The 21473-nt window shown below is 37.4% G+C and overlaps 1 protein-coding gene across 1 annotated transcript in view; it reads left to right on the top strand.

The window, feature by feature from the left end:
* LOC139737632 (uncharacterized) overlaps positions 1-21473 on the top strand; it is a 162470-nt gene that overhangs the window by 123045 nt on the left and 17952 nt on the right. Inside the window, exon 8 of the mRNA XM_071648306.1 lies at positions 12785-12943. Coding sequence (XP_071504407.1) covers positions 12785-12943 — 159 coding nt within the window. The remainder of the gene's footprint in view (positions 1-12784; positions 12944-21473) is intronic.

Here is a 21473-nt window from a genome sequence, read left to right as displayed (position 1 = left end):
CATTCTCTTGTCTGTGAGTAATTTTATTGCAGTCCTTTCAAAACTGACAGATATCGCTATTAAGAGAGTGGTTCCTTATCTGTGACTGTGTGTTTTCTATAACTCTGATATCAGCAATATGATTAGGGATATGCTATATCTCTCTACCTTTGTTGTCAAATTAATGTCAAGTAGCTTTACTCTGGCTCTGTTACATTTTGCCTTTGTGGATGCATTAGTCCATAATCACTTGCTTTGTCAATATGGGGGATCACAAATAAGTTTATGGCCATTGCGGTCATAACAAGCAACAATTTTTCTCCCTTTACAGGTTATGTCCCTCTTTAACAAAGTCAAAACAAAACTGAACAAACAAGTAAGAAGCTGATTCACTATCAGCCTGTGCGAAACAGTCAAGCATTGCATGTATCCCCTTTTCATGGTCGACTGTATGTGCCATTGAACAATGAAAAATATCAATTGGACATGAGGTATGAATAGAGCGTGCACTGATGGGCTCAGGAATTCTTTTGTAATACACTATAAAGAACACCCGATTGGAGTCAGTGAAAGTCAAAATCTAGTGAGCTCAGCCTTGATGGCTACGAACGTCTTCATACGAGTTTTATCGCAAAACAAACCTACTACTTTGGTGGAAAAAAGGTAAATTAGAGAAATACATGCAGTTTTGATACAGAAAAAGAAGAGATACTAAACTCTAATCTATCCATCAGTCATTTTTCTGGTTAGCATAACACAAGTATTCATGAATTTGGGCCGCAAATGCAGACAATCTTGTCAACATGTTGGAAACCTAGTATACCAGGTTCCTGTGTATGGGTTGATGCCACAGAATGGGTTAACATTGTGCCCCCAAACCCCTTAAAGCCAAAACGTAGCTCTTGGAAGGGCTAAAAATTCATCTTCCATCATTTGGAATTTGTTTCTAATACACTGGAAGGGTTTACCAAGAAACTTACCTGGCTGACGTGATTTGATAGGATAATGAGTTGTTTTGGAGTGTTTTGAGATCAAAAGTGTAGAATATTGTCGTACACATCTTTTATTCCAGAAGGGCCCTTCCCATTAACCCTGCGTTCAGCATTGTGAGAAGGTAGAACATAAAATGATGATTGATCATACCCTTGCAATCATATTTTCCAACAAGCTGTATGCGATTTACTCTAGCTCGGAAGATCCATGGATATCTTTGTGGCCTGATTTGTCGATCACTGATAATCGATTATGAAAATTAAGTAGCAACCACCATTGGGTAAGCTCTTAGATTGTGGACTTCTGGTGAACCTTTTTATGCCTCTGCCACCAAGTGTCGCTGGAGGCATTGTTTTCGGGTTGTCCATCCGTCCTTCTGTCCGTAATCAATTTTGTGGACAGCGTAACTAAAAAACCATTTGAGGTATCCTGATGAAACTTGGCATGTTTATGTATGAATGGGCGAAGTTGTGCCTTTCAACTTTTGGGTGTACATGCTCAAGGTCAAAGGTCAAGGTCAAATGCTCAAAATTTCATTATTTCCCCATGTCTATGCAATGCCTGAAGATATTTTCTTGAAACTTAGTGTATACATGAACTATCAAATAAAGATTCTCCAGAGAGAGTTCAGGTCATCAGGTCAAAGGTCAAGTGAAAATGTTACAATTTCACTTTTCTCCTGATATCTAACAAATGATTCAAGGTATCTTCATGGAACTTAGTACATATGCATATACCTACTGGCAGTGATTATCTAGGGAATTTAGGGGTCACGGGTCAAAGGTCAGGGGTCAAAGGTCAAGGTCAACTCCTCAAAATTTCACTATTTCCCTCTTATTTATGCAATGCCCGCAGGATTTTTCTTGAAACTTAGTGTATGCATGTATTACCCAATAGAGAGTCTCTTGGAAGTTTCTTGCCAAAAGGTCAAAGGTCAAGTGAAAGTGCTGAATTTCACTTCTTCGTTAAACATATAAAAGGGTTAAAAGTCAATTAAAAGTCCTCAATTCCCCAAATACCTGCACTTTTAGACAATATAGCCATTAATTCATCCAATTACACCTAGTTCAAGGAAAGTGAACATTCAACATATTTGTGACAAGCCTGTCATTTTTTTTTTGCCAATTATGTGAAACTGTCATCACACATTGTCAAGACATTGTACTATAGACCTATTAGGAGAACCATGCATTATGGCGGAGGCATACCAGTCGCTAGTGACATTTCTAGTTCAGCTAATATTTCGCACTTTCATTGCTGCCCAACTAAAATTGTGTTATTACAGCCTTATTTCATACATTTCTTCTGCATACGTGTACATTATAGAGCAGTAATTGATAGTTCTGCTGGCATACAAAAGCTATGTTTTGGCCTTAAGGGAAGTTAGTGCTATTCATGACAGATTCAGGGTCCCCCCCCCCCCCCTTGGCCCTTTAGGGGAACCAAATTTAGGGCGAATTTTCATTTTCATCTTCTTCTTGAAAAGTTTCGCTAGACTTGGCAGGTATTATCATTACAAGTGTAATAGAATATGTGTGCAAATGGGCACTATGCCCCCTTGGTGGCCCAAAATTCTCAAATCAGAGAATCATCAAAAAATTGTCTTCATTAAAACCTGAAATGATAGAGTTAAAATGCTATAAGTAAGTGCATTTGTGAGTTCAGTGCAAATTCAAATTTGTTCATGTCAGATCCAAGGATGCCCCTGATAGGGCCCAGTGGGAGCCATCTGTCACCAAACTTGGCAAGTATTATTGCTAGGGTGATGTAATATATATTTGGGCACAAAATCTCCTTCAACAAAATAAAAAATGCTTTCAGTAAATACATCAGTGAGCATACTTTCAAGTTTGTTTGTGGCAGATCCAGAAATCTATAGCCCTCTTGTGACAAGTACCAAATTAGGGCCAAATTTTCGCCTTCTAAATGCATGTTCAAATTTTTACCGAATTTGGCAGCTGATAGTTATGTTAAGTCAAATAGGCACCATACCCAGTGGGGAAGCTTGTAAAATCAGAGAGTATTTTCTTCCGAACCAGAAACGATTGAGCCAATGCTAGTAGTAAATACATGGGTGAGTGTGCTTTCAATTTTTTAATGGCAGATTCAGGGGTAGCCTGCTTACGGCTTGGACCAAATTTTGAGCAAGTTTTTACATTTTGATGTGTTATTTCTAAAAATGCATAGTCAAATTGTCACCAAATTCGGCAAGTATTATTGCCAGTGTGATGAAATAGAAAAATGGATGCCATGCCCATATACATGTGTATGTTAATCGTAGACGTAAGGATCTGCAAGAATGCATGGGATATGAACTTGCGATTCTCATGAGACTGCTAGACCCACTGGGTCTCTTGTTTTCTTCTTGTTTATCTTTTTATTATTATTACCATCATAATCATTATAGTAGTCATCATCATTATCATCTTTACCATATCCCCCTCTAAACAAAGTCTGAAGGGAGTATAAGGAATTGATGTGTGGTCAGTCGGTCAGGCAGGTGGTTGGTCTGTTGCAAATGTTGCCAGTCAAGCTACTTCTCGAGTTTTCAATCAATTCAAAGGAAATTTTGTACACAGGTTTAGCTCATAATTTAAAGTTGTGCAAAGCATGTTCTTTCAGCTGTAGTAGAAAGTGAGTTACCATGGTAACATCACATAATAGCCCCAAAATCAGGTAAACGGCTTGTGAATTGAACTACTTCTACAGTTTTTCAACGATTCCTAGTTGTAGAGAAAATTGGCACCCATGAAAAACTCAATTTAAAGTTGTGAAAGACACACTTTTCAAGCGTACTGGAAGGTATGTTGCCATGGTAACAGCACATTATTGCCCCCAAGTCAGGAAAAGTCTTTGTAGATTGAAATTCTTCTCCAGTTTTTATGTGATTCAGAAGAAATTTAGCACACATGGTGAAGTTGATACAAGATTTTCATTCAACCATGAGTTGTCTTTGAGTTAAAGATTTGGCTGATTTAATATTGATGATGTCATCATACCAGCATTTGATCTCAGAATGTTGATTTTGAAATTATGATGTCATATATTTTGATATTCATTTGAGGTCTTCTAGGTAATAAGGGTCAATTTTCCCCAAATTTTGATATGTCATAACTGAGACAATGCTCTTTCAGAAGTGTTGTATTTATGGGAGGGTGCTGCATGTGTCATTCAATACAACAAACCAATCAAAACATACCACACAAAACCAGAAGAACATCATTGCATGACCTCCTCACCCATTTTAAAATCTTAAACAAATAAGGAACCATGACAAGGATATTACCTTTGAAAGTTGCTCTAATTAACAGGTACTGTGGTCCATTGTACAATGGTAGACACTGGTAGGCACCTGCCTACAAGGGTGGCCCAAACTAAGTTTATCAATTATCAACCTTGATTCATGGGCAATAATGGCAGATAATGTATCTCTGCTGGCTGGTGTGAACACACTACTACACTGTAACTTATGATGATAATGTTAATGAATGAACTAGCAAAAATTGTCTAGAATCGAATGCACTGATAGTACTCAGCTTCCAACATGCTATATATACCTTAGTTCAGCAGCCAGAAAACTTGTCAACAATTGGTATTAATTTAGCTTTTTAGCTGAAGTAAACATCAGTGAGTGTACTTCCAAGTTTCTTTATGGCAGATCCAGGGGTGGCCCATTTGCGACCAAGACCAACTTTGGGGTCAGTTTTCACATTTTGACAGGGCTCGTACGCGTCATGGAATTTCTGGAAAGTCAGGGAATTTCAAAATACTTTTTCCAGAAGCAAAAAGTCAGGGAAAGTCAGGGAATCCATCTATTTCTTCTGGAAAGTCAGGGGAAATCATTTTTTCAAGATATTTGTTAAAATGATATTTGATTTCTCTTATCAACAAAGGAAGAATAGTTTGTCAAATTTGTGGTTTCTCGTATTAAGACCGTTTTCGTAACAAACTCCACGCACATTGGTGTCTAATTGCGTCTTTCATGGGCATGTGCACGTGTACTTGTGTGTATGACTATCGACTGGCAGTGATGTAAGGTGCCGTGGTGCCTTTGTGTACACATATGTACATACGTGACATGAGCGCTGCTGATGATGTGATTGGCATTATTTTAAATTGCGTGCATGATCGAAGCGTCAGTCATCTAATACAGGGCTCGACACTAAGGGTGGGATTTCACGGAGCACGCGAACGATTTGCGAAGGACGCGAATGGCAAAATCCAGCATTCGTATTTTAGTCTGCAAAAGATCGCCAAACGAACGTGAGGGTTCGGAAGCGTCGTCAATTGTTCGCGAATGTCGTTTTTACTTCGGCGAGAATTTCAAAAAAGTTTGAAATTTTTGGCGAACCTTTTCCACACACTTGGTCGTGATTTGCTCGTGAATTGTTCTCGAAAGTGTCTTTAAAGCCTCGTCATATGCGCAATATCTTCGCAAGACACGCGCGATGTTCGCAAAATGTTCGTGAAACCCCAAACAGACTCCGAAACTTTGGAGAATGTCTCGCGTATGTTACGCGAAATCTGCGAAGTTTTTCCGATCATTTTACGACGTAATCGCAAACTGTTCGCATACCTTTTGAGATATTCTCGCGAACGTTTAGCGCACGTTTGGGGGATATATTACCTATACGTTTTCTACAAATAAAAGTCGTAGCATACATCTAAACATCAAACAATTATTAACAACTACAGTAACAAAAGAAATTAAAGACTAGCAAAGAGAAAGAAATGTTTGATATACAAAAAAAAATCGCAGAATACACTTAATATTAATCTAAAGTATGCAAAATTTCCTTTAAATTATAGAGATTATGTGTTGGAGGAATTGCTAAAAAAAAAATCAAATGCTATACTACTTGTAGTGGAGATAGGTCCTAGGGGGAAAAAATGTAGGCAAGCACAGGATAGAAAAATGAGAGAAAAAGAAAGGAGAAATAGAGGAAAGAAAAAAAAATCAACTCAAGACAGCTTCCACCTCTCCTTGGGTACATTTCCTCCCATGATTATTGAAAAATGTTCGTTGTTCGCATTTCCGTCGCGTGTTCTTCGTGAACGTAACATGCTGTACTTAAGCAATGATACACACGACATTCGCACAAACGTCGTGGAAACTTCGCACAAATTGCGCAAGAATAGTTTTCGGCTTCATTGTCGGAACGCATTCGGAGAAAAACTTTTCCGAATGTTGGATTTTGTCATTCGCGTCGTTCGCAAATCGTTCGCGTGCTCCGTGAAATCCCACCCTAACGGTGGCCCGGTAGCCCGTGGCCACAAAAAACGCACATCGGGCCACCAAAAAAAAAAAGTTGGAGGATTGCCTTTACTTTTGGAAATGGACAGCGGTAACAATCGGCTCCGTAAGATGCTAAAATAAATGTCAGATGTTTGCTTTTAATTTTGGAAATGAATAACGGTAATATTCGACTCGGTATGATACTTAAATAAACGTCAGATGTCTGCTTATACTTTTGGAAATGAATAACGGAAATATTCAGCTCCGTAGGGAGCTAAAATTAATGTCAGATATTTGATTTTGCGTTCGGAAATGAATACGGATAACATTCGGCTCCGGAAGATGCTGAAATAAATGTCGAATGTTTGCTTTGACGTTCGGAAATGAATACTAATAATATTCAACTCCGTACGATGATAGAATAAATGCCGGATGTTTGCTTTTACGTTCGAAAGTAAATAGCAATAACATTCAGCTCCGGAAGATGCTAAAGTAAATGTCGAATGATCCCTGTGACGTTCGGAAATGAATAACAATAATATTCAACTCCGTACGATGATTAAATAAATGTTGGATGTTTGCTTTTACTTTCAAAAGTAAATAGCAATAACATTCGGCTCCGGAAGATGCTAAAATAACTGTCAGATGATTGCTTTTTCGTTCGGAAGTGAATAGCAGTAATATTCTGCTTCATACGATGCTAAAATAAATGTCGGATATTTACTATTATATTTCGAAATTAATAACAGTAATATTCAGCTGCGTTTGATGGTAAAGTAATTGTCTGATGTCTGCCTTGACGTTCAAAAATGAAAAACAGTAACATTCGGCTCCGTACGATGCTGAAATAATTGTCAGATGATTCATTTCACTTTCGGAAGTGGACAGCAATAACATTCGGCTCCGTACGATAATAAAATAAATGTTAGATGTTTGCTTTCAAATTTGGAAATGAATAACGGTAATATTCTGCTCCGTACGATGCTAAAATAAATAATAGATTGTTGCTTTTACATTTGGAAATGATTAACGGTATCAATCGGCTCAGTTAGATGCTAGAATGAATAGCGGATGCTTGCTTTCATGTTCGGAAATGAATAAGGATAACATTCAGCTCCGTAAGATGCTAAAATGAATGTCAGTTGTTTGCTTTTAATTTTGGAAATTAATAACGGTAATATTCAACTCCGTATGATACTTAAATAAACGTCGGATGTCTGCTTATACTTTTGGAAATGAATAACGGTAACATTCAGCTCCGTATGGGGAGCTAAAATTAATGTCAGATATTTGATTTTGCGTTCGGAAATGGATAAGGATAACATTCGGCTCCGGAAGATGCTGAAATAAATGTCGAATGTTTGCTTTGACGTTCGGAAATGAATACTAATAATATTCAACTCCGTACGATGATAAAATAAATGCCGGATGTTTGCTTTTGCGTTCGAAAGTAAATTGCACTGAAATTCAGCTCCGGAAGATGCTAAAGTATATGTCGAATGATCCCTTTGACGTTCGGAAACGAATAACAATAATATTCAACTCCGTACAATGATTATGTCTGATGTTTGCTTTTATAATGTTCGAATGTAAATAGCAATAACATTCAGCTCCGGAAGATGCTGAAATAAATGTCGAATGATCCCTTTGACGTTCGGAAATGAATAACAATAATATTCAACTCCGTACGATGATTGAATAAATGTCGGATGTTTGCTTTTACGTTCGAAAGTAAATAGCAATAGAATTCAGCTCCGGAAGATGCTAAAGTAAAATGTCGAATGATCCCTTTGACGTTCGGAAATGAATAACAATAATATTCAACTCCGTACGATGGTAAAATAAATGCCGGATGTTCGCTTTCATGTTCGAAAGTAAATAGCAATAACATTCAGTTCCGGAAGATGCTAAAATAAATGTCGAATGATCCCTTTGACGTTCGGAAATGAATAACAATAATATTCAACTCTGTACGATGATTGAATAAATGTCGGATGTTTGCTTTTACGTTCGAAAGTAAATAGCAATAGAATTCAGCTCCGGAAGATGCTAAAGTAAATGTCGAATGATCCCTTTGACGTTCGGAAATGAATAACAATAATATTCAACTCCCTACGATGATTAAATAAATGTCGGATGTTTGCTTTTACTTTCAAAAGTAAATAGCAATAACATTCGGCTCCGGAAGATGCTAAAATAACTGTCAGATGATTGCTTTTACGTTCGGAAGTGAATAGCAGTAATATTCTGCTTCATACGATGCTAAAATAAATGTCGGATATTTGCTATTATATTTCGAAATTAATAACAGTAACTTTCATCTGCGTTTGATGGTAAAGTAAATGTCTGATGTCTGCCTTGACGTTCAAAAATGAAAAACAGTAACATTCGGCTCCGTACGATGCTGAAATAATTGTCAGATGATTCATTTCACTTTCGGAAGTGGGCAGCAATAACATTCGGCTCCGTACGACAATAAAATAAATGTCGGATGTTTGCTTTTAAATTTGGAATTGAATAACGGTAATATCCTGCTCCGTACGATGCTAAAATAAATAACAGATTGTTGCTTTTACATTTGGAAATGATTAACGGTATCAATCGGCTCAGTTAGATGCTAGAATAAATAGCGGATGCTTGCTTTCACGTTCGGAAATGAATAAGGATAACATTCAGCTCCGTAAGATGCTAAAATGAATGTCAGTTGTTTGCTTTTACTTTTGAAAATGATTAACGGTAACATTCGGCTCCGTAAGGTGTTAAAATACTAGTAAATGTTGAATGATTGCTTTCACAATCAGAAATGAGTAACGGTAACTTTCGGCTCTTTACAATGCCAAAACAAGTGTCGGATGTTTACAAATGTCTGTAAATGCTCCCACTTTATCATTTCAAACGTAAGTTTTGACCACCTACATGTAAATAGGCATCAACTTTTATGATAACTCTATTCATTTATTTTAGACATGGGTACCTGTATCACGTCAGTAATGCTTAATATTTATTTTTCTAAGTTTAGTAGGACCGATTTAGTTTTTCTTGTGTTTTTCTTGGGTTTTTTTTTTTTGGCCACCAGATTTTACTTTCGGGCCACCAAAAAATAGAAATCAATGATTTCGGTGGCCGGATCGGGCCACCAAAAATAGAAGTTAGTGTGGCGCCCTGTCTAATAACACGAATGTATGATTACTTTTGGATTGAGATAGTGCTTTGATTTTGATATAGAATTTGAATTAAAGCATTTTACCACAGAATATTGACAACACAATCATTTCAATGTAAATAATAATCATCTTCCCTCTCCTTTATACTTGAGGATGTTAAGGCTTAGATAATTGTGCGTACATTTATTATTGAACTTGATCAACTGCATTATCGATATCCAAGAAAAAAACTAGAATTGTGAAATTCTATGTACAAATTCAAAGGAGAGTTGTCCTCTTGTGATATCACATATTCTGGCATAGTTCTGTCCAAAGAGGGCAACATACACACTTTTGCATAATTCTTGTTAACAGGTTATCCAAATTTGCTCAACATTTTACTGTTGGGTTTCTAAAATTGTTTTCTACTCACCTAATCCACGTTGTTGTTTGGGGAAAATTCCCCTTTAAGGTGCTTCCTTCAGAACAAAGCATAAGTGTGTATAACCGAATATACACACTTATTTTGTGTTTTGCTTCCTAGTATTATGATGATGTATTTTTACACACTTTAGAATAAGATGTGTACATCGTGTAAAATAGTCATGGAAATTTACATTTTCTGCTCTGGAAAGTCATGGAAAGTCAGGGAATTTTGAAAATGTGGAAGCGTATGAACCCTGTTTGACCTTCTTTATCAAAATGCATAGTCAAATTATCTACAAGCTTGGTAGCTATTATTACGAGTGTGATAGAATATACAAATGGGCACCATGCACTCCTGAGACCCTCAAAGCCCCTCAAGTTTGCTGTGTTTTTCTTTGTTAAAGGACAAGTTCACCTTCATAAACATAAGGATTGAGAGAATGCAACAATGTTAGTAGAACACATCAGTGAAAGTTTGAGGAAAATTGGACAATCGATGCAAAAGTTATGAATTTTTAAAATTTTTGTGTTGGAACCGCTGGATGAGGAGACTACTACAGCTTGTGAGTCATATGCGTACAACCGTATAAAGAAAATATAAAGAAAATTCAACATATTTTCACTTTTTTCACATAATAAAAGAGCACTTGACTTGGCTCTTTCTAGAGGCCGGGGGAATAATATTACCCATAACATTTGTCGGTAACGAGTCGGGGGAATGTGAACTTTTTTCATAAGATGAAATTTTGTGAAATTCTCTTTATATTTTCCTTATATTGTTGTACGCATGTGACATCTAAGTTATTCACACACTGCAGTAGTCTTCTCATCCAGCGGTTACTGCACAAAAACTTCAAAAATTCATAACTTTTGAACGGATTGTCCGATTTTCCTCAAACTTTCAATGATGTGTTCTACTAATATTGCTACATTCTCTCAATCCTTATGTTTATGAAGGTGAACTTGTCCTTTAATAGTCTTCAAGAGTGTGTGGAAGGTGAACTTGCGATACTGAGGTGATCACTAGACCCTCTGTGTCTCTTCTTTTCAGTCATATTACTTTGAACTTTTGATGATCGAAAACAAATCAAATGACTTGTCAGTCACTCAGTCACACAGTGATGCATTTCCCTGCGAGAGCTCTCAGGATAGTTTGTGTTTCCATAATTTATTTTGTGTCATGATCTTGAAAAACTATTAAAAGACCAACATACACTTTGCTGGATCTTTCACAATGAATTTTCTCCTCTATTATACCTATGCATGCAGCACAAATTTTGATGGCAATAGTTGATATGAATATGACATAACCTTTTTTTTTTCAATGTACATAGAGTTGTTTCATTATTTATCTTCTCGTTCTCTTTTATTTTTGTGACTGTGGAGTGAAGGTTATGTACAGAACCTGCATGAACTCTGTACATTTGCTCTCCTGACAAAATCATTCATAATACAGTATGACATCATAATGGGTGTCAGGTAGAGTCAAATTTTAATTCAGATCAAATTATCATTATGCTGGGTATCTCTAAGATGTTCCATTATTGGTGTCACCCATCTTTGTGACATTTCTGACCCTGCTCCACTAAACCCACAGAAAATCACTAGAAAATATATTTGTGTTGAGGTCATATTTTTAAAGAGGGATTCTCAGCCTTAAAGAGAGATAACTCATCAAAATTGGATGTTTCAAACCCAGCAAAATACATGGAAATCAAGCATTTTGCTACTCTTTAGAAAATATGCCATGAAGTTTGAGTCTATCCAAGTGTTCTTAGTTATCCTCATTTTGTATGGAACAAGAACAGAATTTAACATCCTATGCAACTACTATGAATATATTATCAGATTTAGCTAAAACTTCTTGCAATAATTAACAACATTCTTTCATGAATATATGTCATAATTGTTTGTAAAACTTTCTGTAAACTTTCACATACCTCATGGGAAGGAAATAGAGTAAACCAATTTGAGAAAAAAAAGAGTCATATCTTCCATTTTATGCTTTTGAACTTTGAATTTAGATAGAAATGGGTAACTCTTTCAGATAACAGTGAAAACACTGAATTAGCCAAGTTGCAGCAATGCTGTTTTCAGGCCAGCTGGAAAACCATCCCATGGTGATTTTTTTGTGGGTGTTGTCATGCAGGGTCACACTCGTGTATACTTGTGCTTTAGTACCGCTATCTTTCTATGACACCATTTGGCCAAATACATGTTCAACTAATGTAGATCATAACTTATTGAAACTCTCAAGAAATTTTGCATACTATGTACATTGCAACTTTGGCACAGTTTTGCTTATGGTCAGCAAAACCTTGTCTGTAAGCGTTTCCAGGATTGCCCTTAGAGCCACAGATATAATTGTAGATTATGGCAGGGGGAGGGAAGGAACATGCAGTAATCCCTGCCCCACCCTCTTTTGTGAGTACTGAAATGCTCTTATCGTGCCTTGGACTATTTACACCACGCATGTTCATTCACATAATATGTATGCCATGTATATTTTCATCTTTCATATTTTTCATCAAAATCATATTTTGGAGACAGATGATTAACCTTCACATTACAGGGCATGAGAGCAATACAGATTGCATAAAATGCAGAGGTCCACATATTACGGAATTTGCAAACATGTGATTAACCTTATCTGTGTAATATGTCTTATGTATAACTCACCAATATTTGCATATATTCATTTACTACAACTATCTGTACATATACTGTATACATTTCCACTCAGTTTTTGTCTGTTTGAAATGGTTTGGTGTTGATCATTCACAGTGGCTTATGGAATATTTTTCAGTGATACTTTCAACTTCATCTGAATATGATCACTGTGTTCATCATGGCATAGTATTCATATATGTTCCACATTCTTCCTCATCTTCCCCTTATTGTTTTATTGTTTTCTTTGGTTTTCTCATATCTTTTATTTTTTTGTCCATCTGTTTATCTATCTTTCCTCTTGCCATCCATCACTATTTCATTAATGTATTGAAACCAGATGACAGCAAGCAGTGGAGAGGAGCAGGGCCAGAGCCAGGGCCCACACATGTCAGGGCGGGGCAGAGGAAGAGGGAGAGGCAGAGGCAGGGGTAGAGGAGGTGGCCCCGGTGGTGGTGAGGGACGATCTGTCAGGATGGGCTGGGATGACAAAGGACAGGTAAGGAAGGGGATGGGGAGTGCCGTTTGTTGCATTTTGTGTTTCTTGTCCTTTGTTACTACTGGCATAAATTTATAGAATAAACATTGTTTGCAGTCTGCTGTGGAGGCATTAGTAAATATTATTCTGCAATAATTCAGTGGAATTCAGTCAACCAGGGCCCTGATGCATAAAACCCTTACCGCTGGACTTACCGCTCCTGTCTAGCAGTAAGTCTTCAAATCAGCGGTAAATTTTATAATCCTTGATGCTGATTGGCTGTGATGCCTAATTTTGACGGTAGTTACCATTGAAATTCAATGGTAAGTTTTATGCAACGGGCCCCAGGTGCTGAAAAAAAAAAATAAATAAATCTTGCTGGATTTGAGATGTGAATGTTGCGTCAAGGATTGTTGCCCCGTCAAAGATTGTCGTCTGACGACAATCTGTGACAAGGGCTGGCGGCAAGGATTGTCGCCCGCCCTCGAAACACATTTTGCTGGGTAATATCGTTCTTGACATAGTCATTGAAATACCAACACATAACTTACATGGCTGAATCCATGCAAACATGCCATGTAAAAATTCATGGTGAGGTTTCAAGGAAGTGTGTATGTGCGCGCGCACATGATAATTTAGTGTCCGTTTGTGCATGTGTGTGTGTGTGTTTGTGTATATGATGGAAGAATGTGTTTATTATGTCAGCGTATGTGTTTTGGCTGCGCGTGGGGAGGGATACCTAGTAAGCTGTTGCTGGCATAAACGTTATATTGATTTTATCAGCAGCTTTGACTTTGATGAGTTTGTTTGACAGATTTGTATATGAATTCGTAGTGGTGCGCATGCTTGCGTGCGGGCGGATGCTGCTTTTATGCATACGGTCCATTATGTCTTATGTATCAACATTGGGAAGTCGTTTCATCAGGAAGGAAGGTAGTATCGGTTCGGGTTTGTGTGTGTGTGTGTGTGTGTGGGGGGGTTACATTTCGTTATTGCGAAGGTTCATTATTCTGAAGGCTCTTTAGTCCGAAGGTTCGTTATTCCGAAGGTTTGTTATTCCGAATTTCCTTTTTGGATCAACGAACCTTCGGAATAACGCCACAAATGTTCGGATTAACGAACCCTTTTTCATTTTCGGATTAACGAACCTCTAGGTATAGGGAATTGTGTGTTTTGGATAAATGAACCTTTGGAAAAACAAACCTTCGGAATAACGAACAGCACCCGTGTGTGTGTATGTGTGTAGGTGTGTGTATGTATGTGGGTTGGTGAATGTGGGTGTGGGATGATTTAGGTTAATCGGGGGTTGGTGGGTTGGGGATTTGATTTGAAGAAGGATAGTATGACAGATTTCGGTAGGATTTAATATTTAGGATAGATGTAGATTTGTTTCGGTTGGGGGGGGGGTGGTCAAGTTTTTTTATGACTGATTTCGTTTTAGATTTGTATAATGTACAATTGTGTGTGTGTGTTTTTATGCCTCCGCCACGAAGTGGTGCCGGAGGCATTATGTTTTCGGCTTGTCCGTCTGTCCGTCCGTCCGTCCGTAATAAATTTTGTGGACAGGGTAACTATCAAAACCTTTTAAGGTATCCTAATGAAACTTGGCATGTACGTGTATTAGGGGGTGAAGTTGTGCCTATCAACTTTTGGGTGCACATGGTCAAGGTCAAAGGTCAAAAGGTCAAGGTCAAATACATAAAATTTCACTATTTCCTCCATATCTATGTAATGCCTGAAGATATTTCCTTGAAACTAAGTGTATACATGTATTACCCAATTAAGATTCTCTGATGAAAGTTTTGGGTAGTGAGGTCAAAGGTCAAGGGTCAAAAGGTCAAGTTAAAATATTAAAACTTCGCTTTTTTCTCTGTACCTTGGAAATTGTTCAAGGTATCTTCATGGAACATAGTATATATACATGTACTGACTGGCAGTGATTATGTAGAGAATCTAGGGTTCATAGGGTGAAAGGTCAGGGGTCAAAGGTCAAGTGCAACACTTCAAAATTTTACTATTTCCCTCATATTTATGCAATGCCAGCAGGATTTTTTTTGGACACTTGGTGTATGCATGTATAACCTAATATAGATTATCTGGAAATTTTCTTTTTCTCTTTTTTTTTTGTCGGTTTGCCTCAAAGGTCAAAAGGTCAAAGATCAAAGGAAAGTGCTGAACTAACTTTTTCCTCCATATCTCAGAAGTGGCTCAAGTTATCTTGAAATTTACTACATATTTATCCATGTTCTGCCTGACAGTGATTATCCTATGAATTTTAGGGTCAAAGGCCAGATGAAAATGGTAACAGTGTGCTTTTCAATACAGAAATTACACTTTTTCTCCATACCTTGAAAATTGCAGTATACATAAACTTATGAATGGGTCAAAGTCAAGTTAAAGTCCTTGAATCCCCAAATACATGCTCTCCTATTTATCCAATTAATCCAATTAAACCTAGGTAAAGGAAGGTGAACATTCAACACATTTGTGGCAAACATGTAATTTCAATATTTTGCCAATATTGTGAAAATGTAATTATACATTGTCCACATGTACTATAGACCTATTAGGAGAATCATGCATTATGGCGGAGTCATAGCAGTCGCCTTAGCGACATTTCTAGTTTTTTTATGTATATGCCCTTGTAAGTAAGAAGGTGTTACATGATCCAAACCAATATATTCAAGGGATATAGGTTTGGTAGGGCCCTACATGTCAAAACTTTCTCTTGAAGAAATTGTTAGTAGGGTTGGTCTATAATCGAGTTATCTATGTTGAAGTGAGATTATTTGTAGTACAAATTGACAAATGGATTTGTTTGTGATTCGAATTGCCATGTGTAACGTTTTTATGCCTCCGCCACGAAGTGGTGCCGGAGGCATTATGTTTTCGGGTTGTCCGTCCGTCCGTCCGTCATTAATGAATTTTGTGGCAAGCGTAACTAAAAAACCTTTTGAGGTATCCTAATGAAACTTGGCATGTATGTGTATTAGGGGGTGAAGTTGTGCCTATCAACTTTTGGGTGCACATGCTCAAGGTCAAAGGTCAAAAGGTCAAGGTCAAATATGTAAAATTTCACTATTTCCTCCACATCTATGCATTGCCTGAATATATTTTCTTGAAACTTAGTGTATACATGTATTACCCAATTAAGATTCTCTGGTGAAAGGTTCAGGTCAAGAGGTCAAAGGTCAAAAGGTCAAGTAAAAATATTAGAATTTCACTTTTTTCTCTGTACCTTGGAAATTGTTCAAGGTATCTTCATGGAACATATACATGTACTGACTGGCAGTGATTATCTAGAGAATTAAGGGTTCATGGGTTCAACAGTCAGGGGTCAAAGGTCAAGGGCAACACTTCAAAATTTTACTATTTCCCTCATATTTATGCAATGCCAGCAGGATTATTTTTTTTAACACTTGGTGTATGCATGTATAACCCAATAGAGATTCTCTGGGAAGTTTTTTTCTTTTTCTTTTTCTTTTTTTTTTTTGCCTCAAAGGTAAAAAGGACACAGATCAAGTGAAAGTGCTGAACTAACTGTTTCCTACATATCTAGGAAATGATTCAAGTTATCTTGAAACTTACTACATATTTATGCATGTTCTGCCTGACAGTGATTATCTTAATATGAATTTTAGGGTCAAAGGCCACATGAAAATGGCTAACAATTTACTATTCAATACAGAAATTGCACTTTTTCTCCATACCTTGAAAATTACTCAGTGCATAAACTTATGAATGGGTCAAAGTCAAGTGAAAGTCCTTAAAATCTCCAAATACATGCTCTCCTATTCATCCAATTAAACCTAGGTCAAGGAAGGTGAACATTCAACACATTTGTGACAAACTTGTCATTTTAATATTTTGCGAATTTTATGAAAATGTAATCACACATTGTCCACATGTACTATAGACCTATTAGGAGAACCATGCATTATGGTGGAGGCATACCAGTCGCCATAGCGACATTTCTAGTTATATATTGTTCTAAAGTGGACGATTGATGCCGGAGTTAACTGATTCTGATAAGGCTCAAAATCAGTGATTATAAGTGTAGTATATCAAGTGAGGTTGTAAGAAAATAACACTAAACTTTTAGAGTTTGTAACCGTGTATTTTAAAGCTGAATAGTATGCAAAGACAGTGAAGTAAGCCTTACAATGAAGCTGTTTATAGTCGAAAAGTTGCATTCATAACTTTCCTCTTGTTGGGGGGAGGTGTGATGGAGAACAGCAGTGTGCAATGAGCAACCAGGGTGGGGTAATGAAAGAGGTCCATTCGGGACACGAGGGTTGGAGTTGGCAAACATGGCGTGAACAGTTGCAGTCCTTCGGTGCTGATCCAAGAATGTTTTGTCGGTGTATGACAGATGTTTTGTCTGTGCATGACAGGTGTTCTGTTGGTGCATGACAGAAAGGAATGAGTTCATTCCATCATGTTTGAGTAAATCTCCTTTCCATGTTCACATTAACTTCATTGAAGTTAGTTACATTAAAAAAAATTTTAAAAATTATACATATCTAGAAAAAAAAAATAGACTAAAAATGACATATGGAAACATCAAATATATCACAAGACAGTGACATCATGTCCTAACATTCAAAGCTTTGTTTTTCTCTTTCAAATCAAAATCAAAATAGAAGATATGATATTTTTCAGGTACTTTGATACCTTCTGCTTATGTGACCATGGCATTCCTGTACTAAATTCCTCCTTTATATTATGTGAAGAGCAAAACAGGGTTTGTCTTGAATGTACAAAAAAGAATGAAATACCTGTCTTTTGACAGATATTTGAGGACAAGATATCCAGGATAAAACAAAAGTCAATGAGTGAAATAAGTCACTTTCACTCACTCTGCAGATGAGCAATGCCCAGAGTGGTGATGTCATCTTCACATTATCAGTATGACTCCTATGAGGTGTACACTGTCAGAACTCTGTTTTGCCAGGGTCATGCAATACAGATTTGTCCCATGTACAAGTAGATTCCATAAATTCAAGCAAAGATGTACTTCGATGAGAGTGTGAAGTGCCATGTCGATTTCTCTCCTGTCTTACAAATTAATTCATAAGAATATCTGTAGACTTCTTCATTGAATATTGCTGAAAATGCAGGGTAAACTGAACCAAATGCTCCCTGACCATTGCAGTAGTGCTGGCCACATGGAGCAGACAACCATGTGGTATGATAATGTCAATCATGCAACTAACCTATCATAGCACTATATCAGTTCAATGTGATAACCAGTGAATAATCAGCATTTACAGGCTATTTCTCATCGGTAATAGTAATTTTGAACCATCTGAGATCTTCCGCTCATTTTCTGGTTTATATCTCTATTGCAAACCATGTACTTTCTCGGGAGGAAGGCCGCTTTTATCTGTTTAAAAAACAAGATGACAACAACTGAATCAGCCCGAGGCTGATTATGAACACCTTCAGAAGTGTAGAGATAGGAGTTGATATGCCCAACCGAAGTAATCTGTTTTTATTTCAGTTGTGCTTTTCCTCTCCCCTGCCTCAATCTTATTGTCCCCGCCGAACGAGTTCGAGCAGGGGACTATGAAACGGGCTCCGTACGTGTGTGTGTCCGTGCGTCCGTCCGTCCGTCCGTGCGTCCGTCCGTCCGTCCGTGCGTCCGTGTGTGCGTCCGTGTGTGATCAGAATGTTCAATTTGCTACTTCTCTGTCATTTATGAGCCAATTTTGATTCTGTTTGCTTTATATGATAGCACTACATGGGAGCTTTAAAACTTGTACACAGAATTGCAGTTGTGACCTTTGACCTTGACCTTTGACCTATATTGTGCATTTTGCTACAAAATGCTACTCCTTCGCCATTTCTAACCCGATTTCGATTCCGTTTGCTTTAAGTGATGGCACTAGGTGAGGGCTTCAAAACTTCTACACAGAATTTTGACCTTTGACTTCTTTGACCTTTGACCTTGATTTTTGACCTATATTGTACATTTTGCTACAAAATGCTACTCCTTCGCCATTTCTAACCCGATTTCGATTCCGTTTGCTTTATATCATGGCACTAGTTGAGGGCTTCAAAACTTCTACACAGAATTTTGACCTTTGACTTCTTTGACCTTTGACCTTGATTTTTGACCTATATTGTACATTTTGCTACAAAATGCTACTCCTTCGCCATTTCTAACCCGATTTCGATTCCGTTTGCTTTATATGATGGCACTAGTTGACAGCTTCAAAACTTCTACACAGAATTTTGACCTTTGACTTCTTTGACCTTTGACCTTGATTTTTGACCTATATTGTGCATTTTGCTACAAAATGCTACTCCTTCGCCATTTCTAACCCGATTTCGATTCCGTTTGCTTTATGTGATAGCACTAGGTGAGGGCTTCAAAACTTCTACACAGAATTTTGACCTTTGTCTTCTTTGACCTTTGACCTTGATTTTTGACCTATATTGTACATTGGCTACAAAATGCTACTCCTTCGCCATTTCTAACCCAATTTCGATTCCATTTGCTTTATGTGATGGCACTAGGTGAGGGCTTCAAAACTTCTACACAGAATTTTGACCTTTGACTTCTTTGACCTTTGACCTTGATTTTTTACCTATATTGCACATTTTGTTACAAAATGCTACTTCCGGCGGGGACATATATTACGCACCGCGTAATTTCTACTTTTCCTTGTTTTTCTTTCTCTCACAGATTTGTGATAACTTTGGCATATGAACTGATACAGCTGCCATGCTCTTTTCCTTTTATTGTGCTTTTTGTGTGTGTGTGTTTAAAGAGGAGCATTGTGAACAACCAGGGAAGTGCTCACCTCCCTGGAATGACCGACTGTGTGCTGACACTGATACTAACAACGGAGCTCTGCCTAGAATCATATGCTGCAGATCAGAGTCAGATGCTATTCCTAAGTTATGAAGCCCACAAAAATATTAATTCTGATCCCTATATAAATGAGATGTGCATGTGTACATTTGTTTGCCCATTGCTGTACTCCATGATCGCGAATGTAACCACACAACGAAATTGACAGGAACTTCTGATTTTCAAAAAAATTAATGTAAAACACGAAATATTCGCAGCATGAAAATTTCGCAAATTAGAGCCTATGACCTTTCTTGTGGCATGAAATTTTCGCAAGTTGCCACTGGCGTCCAATGCATATTTAGGCAAGAACTTTCGTGTCCATTTTAATTTGGTGAATGTTAGTACTCGCGAAATTCGCGAAATTAAAATGTACGCGAACATTCCTTGTTTTACAGTTAGGCTTTGTGTCCTAAAATATATTGCATATATACAGTATACCAAATTTGATTCCATGCGTCAGCAGTGAAATATGGGAGACAGAGTGGGTGTTTTCATGCTTCCCCCCACGAAGTGTTGCTGGAGGCATTATGTTTTCGGGTTGTCCTTCCGTCCGTCCATCCTTCCATCCGTAATCAATTTTGTGGACAGCGTATCTAAAAAACTGTCACAGGTATCCTAATGAAACTTGATATGTATGAGTGGGCGAAGTTGTGCCTATCAACGTATGAGCACACATGCTCAAGGTCAAAGGTCAAAAGGTCAAGGTCAAATGCTCAAAATTTCACTATTTCCCCTATATCTATGCAGTGTCTGGAGGTATTTTCTTGAAACTTGGTGTATACATGAACTGCGAAATAAAGATTCCCCAGAAAGAGCTTTGGGTCATGAGCTCAAAGGTCAAGGGTCAAAGGTCAAATGAAAATGTTAAAATTTCACTTTTTTCTCCATATCTCACAAATATTTCAAGGTATCTTCGTGGAACTTTGTATATACAATTGTATGCATGTACTGACTGGCAGTGATCATGTAGGGAATTTATGGGTCAAAGGTCACGGGTCAAAGGTCAAGGTCAACTCATCAAAATGTCATTATTTCTCTCTTATCTATGCAGTGCCCGCAGGATTTTTTCTTGAAATTTAGTGTATGCATGTATTACCCACTACAGATTCTCTTGGAAGTTTCTTGCCAAAAGGTCAAAGGTCAAGTAAAAGTGCTAAATTTTATTTCTTCTTTAAACTTATAAAAGGGTCAAAAATTGGGTACAAATCCTCAAATCCCCAAATACCTGCACTTTGGACAGTATAGCCATTCATCCAAATAAACCTAGTTCAAGGAAAGTGAACACTCAATGCATTTTTGCCAGTTATGTGAAACTGTCATCACACATTGTCTACACATTGTGCTATAGACCTATTCGGAGAACCATGCATTGTGGCAGAGTGTACCAGTCGCCATTGCGACATTTCTGGTTGTTCATGTTACACCCAGAATGGGTCGATTTATGAGTGATTTGAATGAAATCAATTAATATCAAGGAAAAACAAAAAAATATTGTTGAGGTGGTTTATTTGCATTATGAGAATTTGAGTGTTTGTTGGTGTTTGTTTACAATAGGTATGTATTGGCAGTGTGCATATGACAAAGAATAGTGATATGGAAGTTACAGGGATCGTATAGTTTCGGTTGAAACCTAATTTCAGGTTTCTAACATTTTTTGGTGAGATAATGAGAAACCTCTTATGAAATATG

The sequence above is a fragment of the Diadema antillarum genome, unplaced genomic scaffold (assembly GCF_040938485.1).
Source record: "Diadema antillarum isolate AM-2024a unplaced genomic scaffold, OU_Dant_1.0 seq00000697_RagTag, whole genome shotgun sequence".
Classification (NCBI taxonomy): Eukaryota; Metazoa; Echinodermata; class Echinoidea; order Diadematoida; family Diadematidae; genus Diadema; species Diadema antillarum.
Note: the sequence above shows the minus strand (reverse complement) of the source record. Positions and strands in the feature narration are given on the sequence as shown.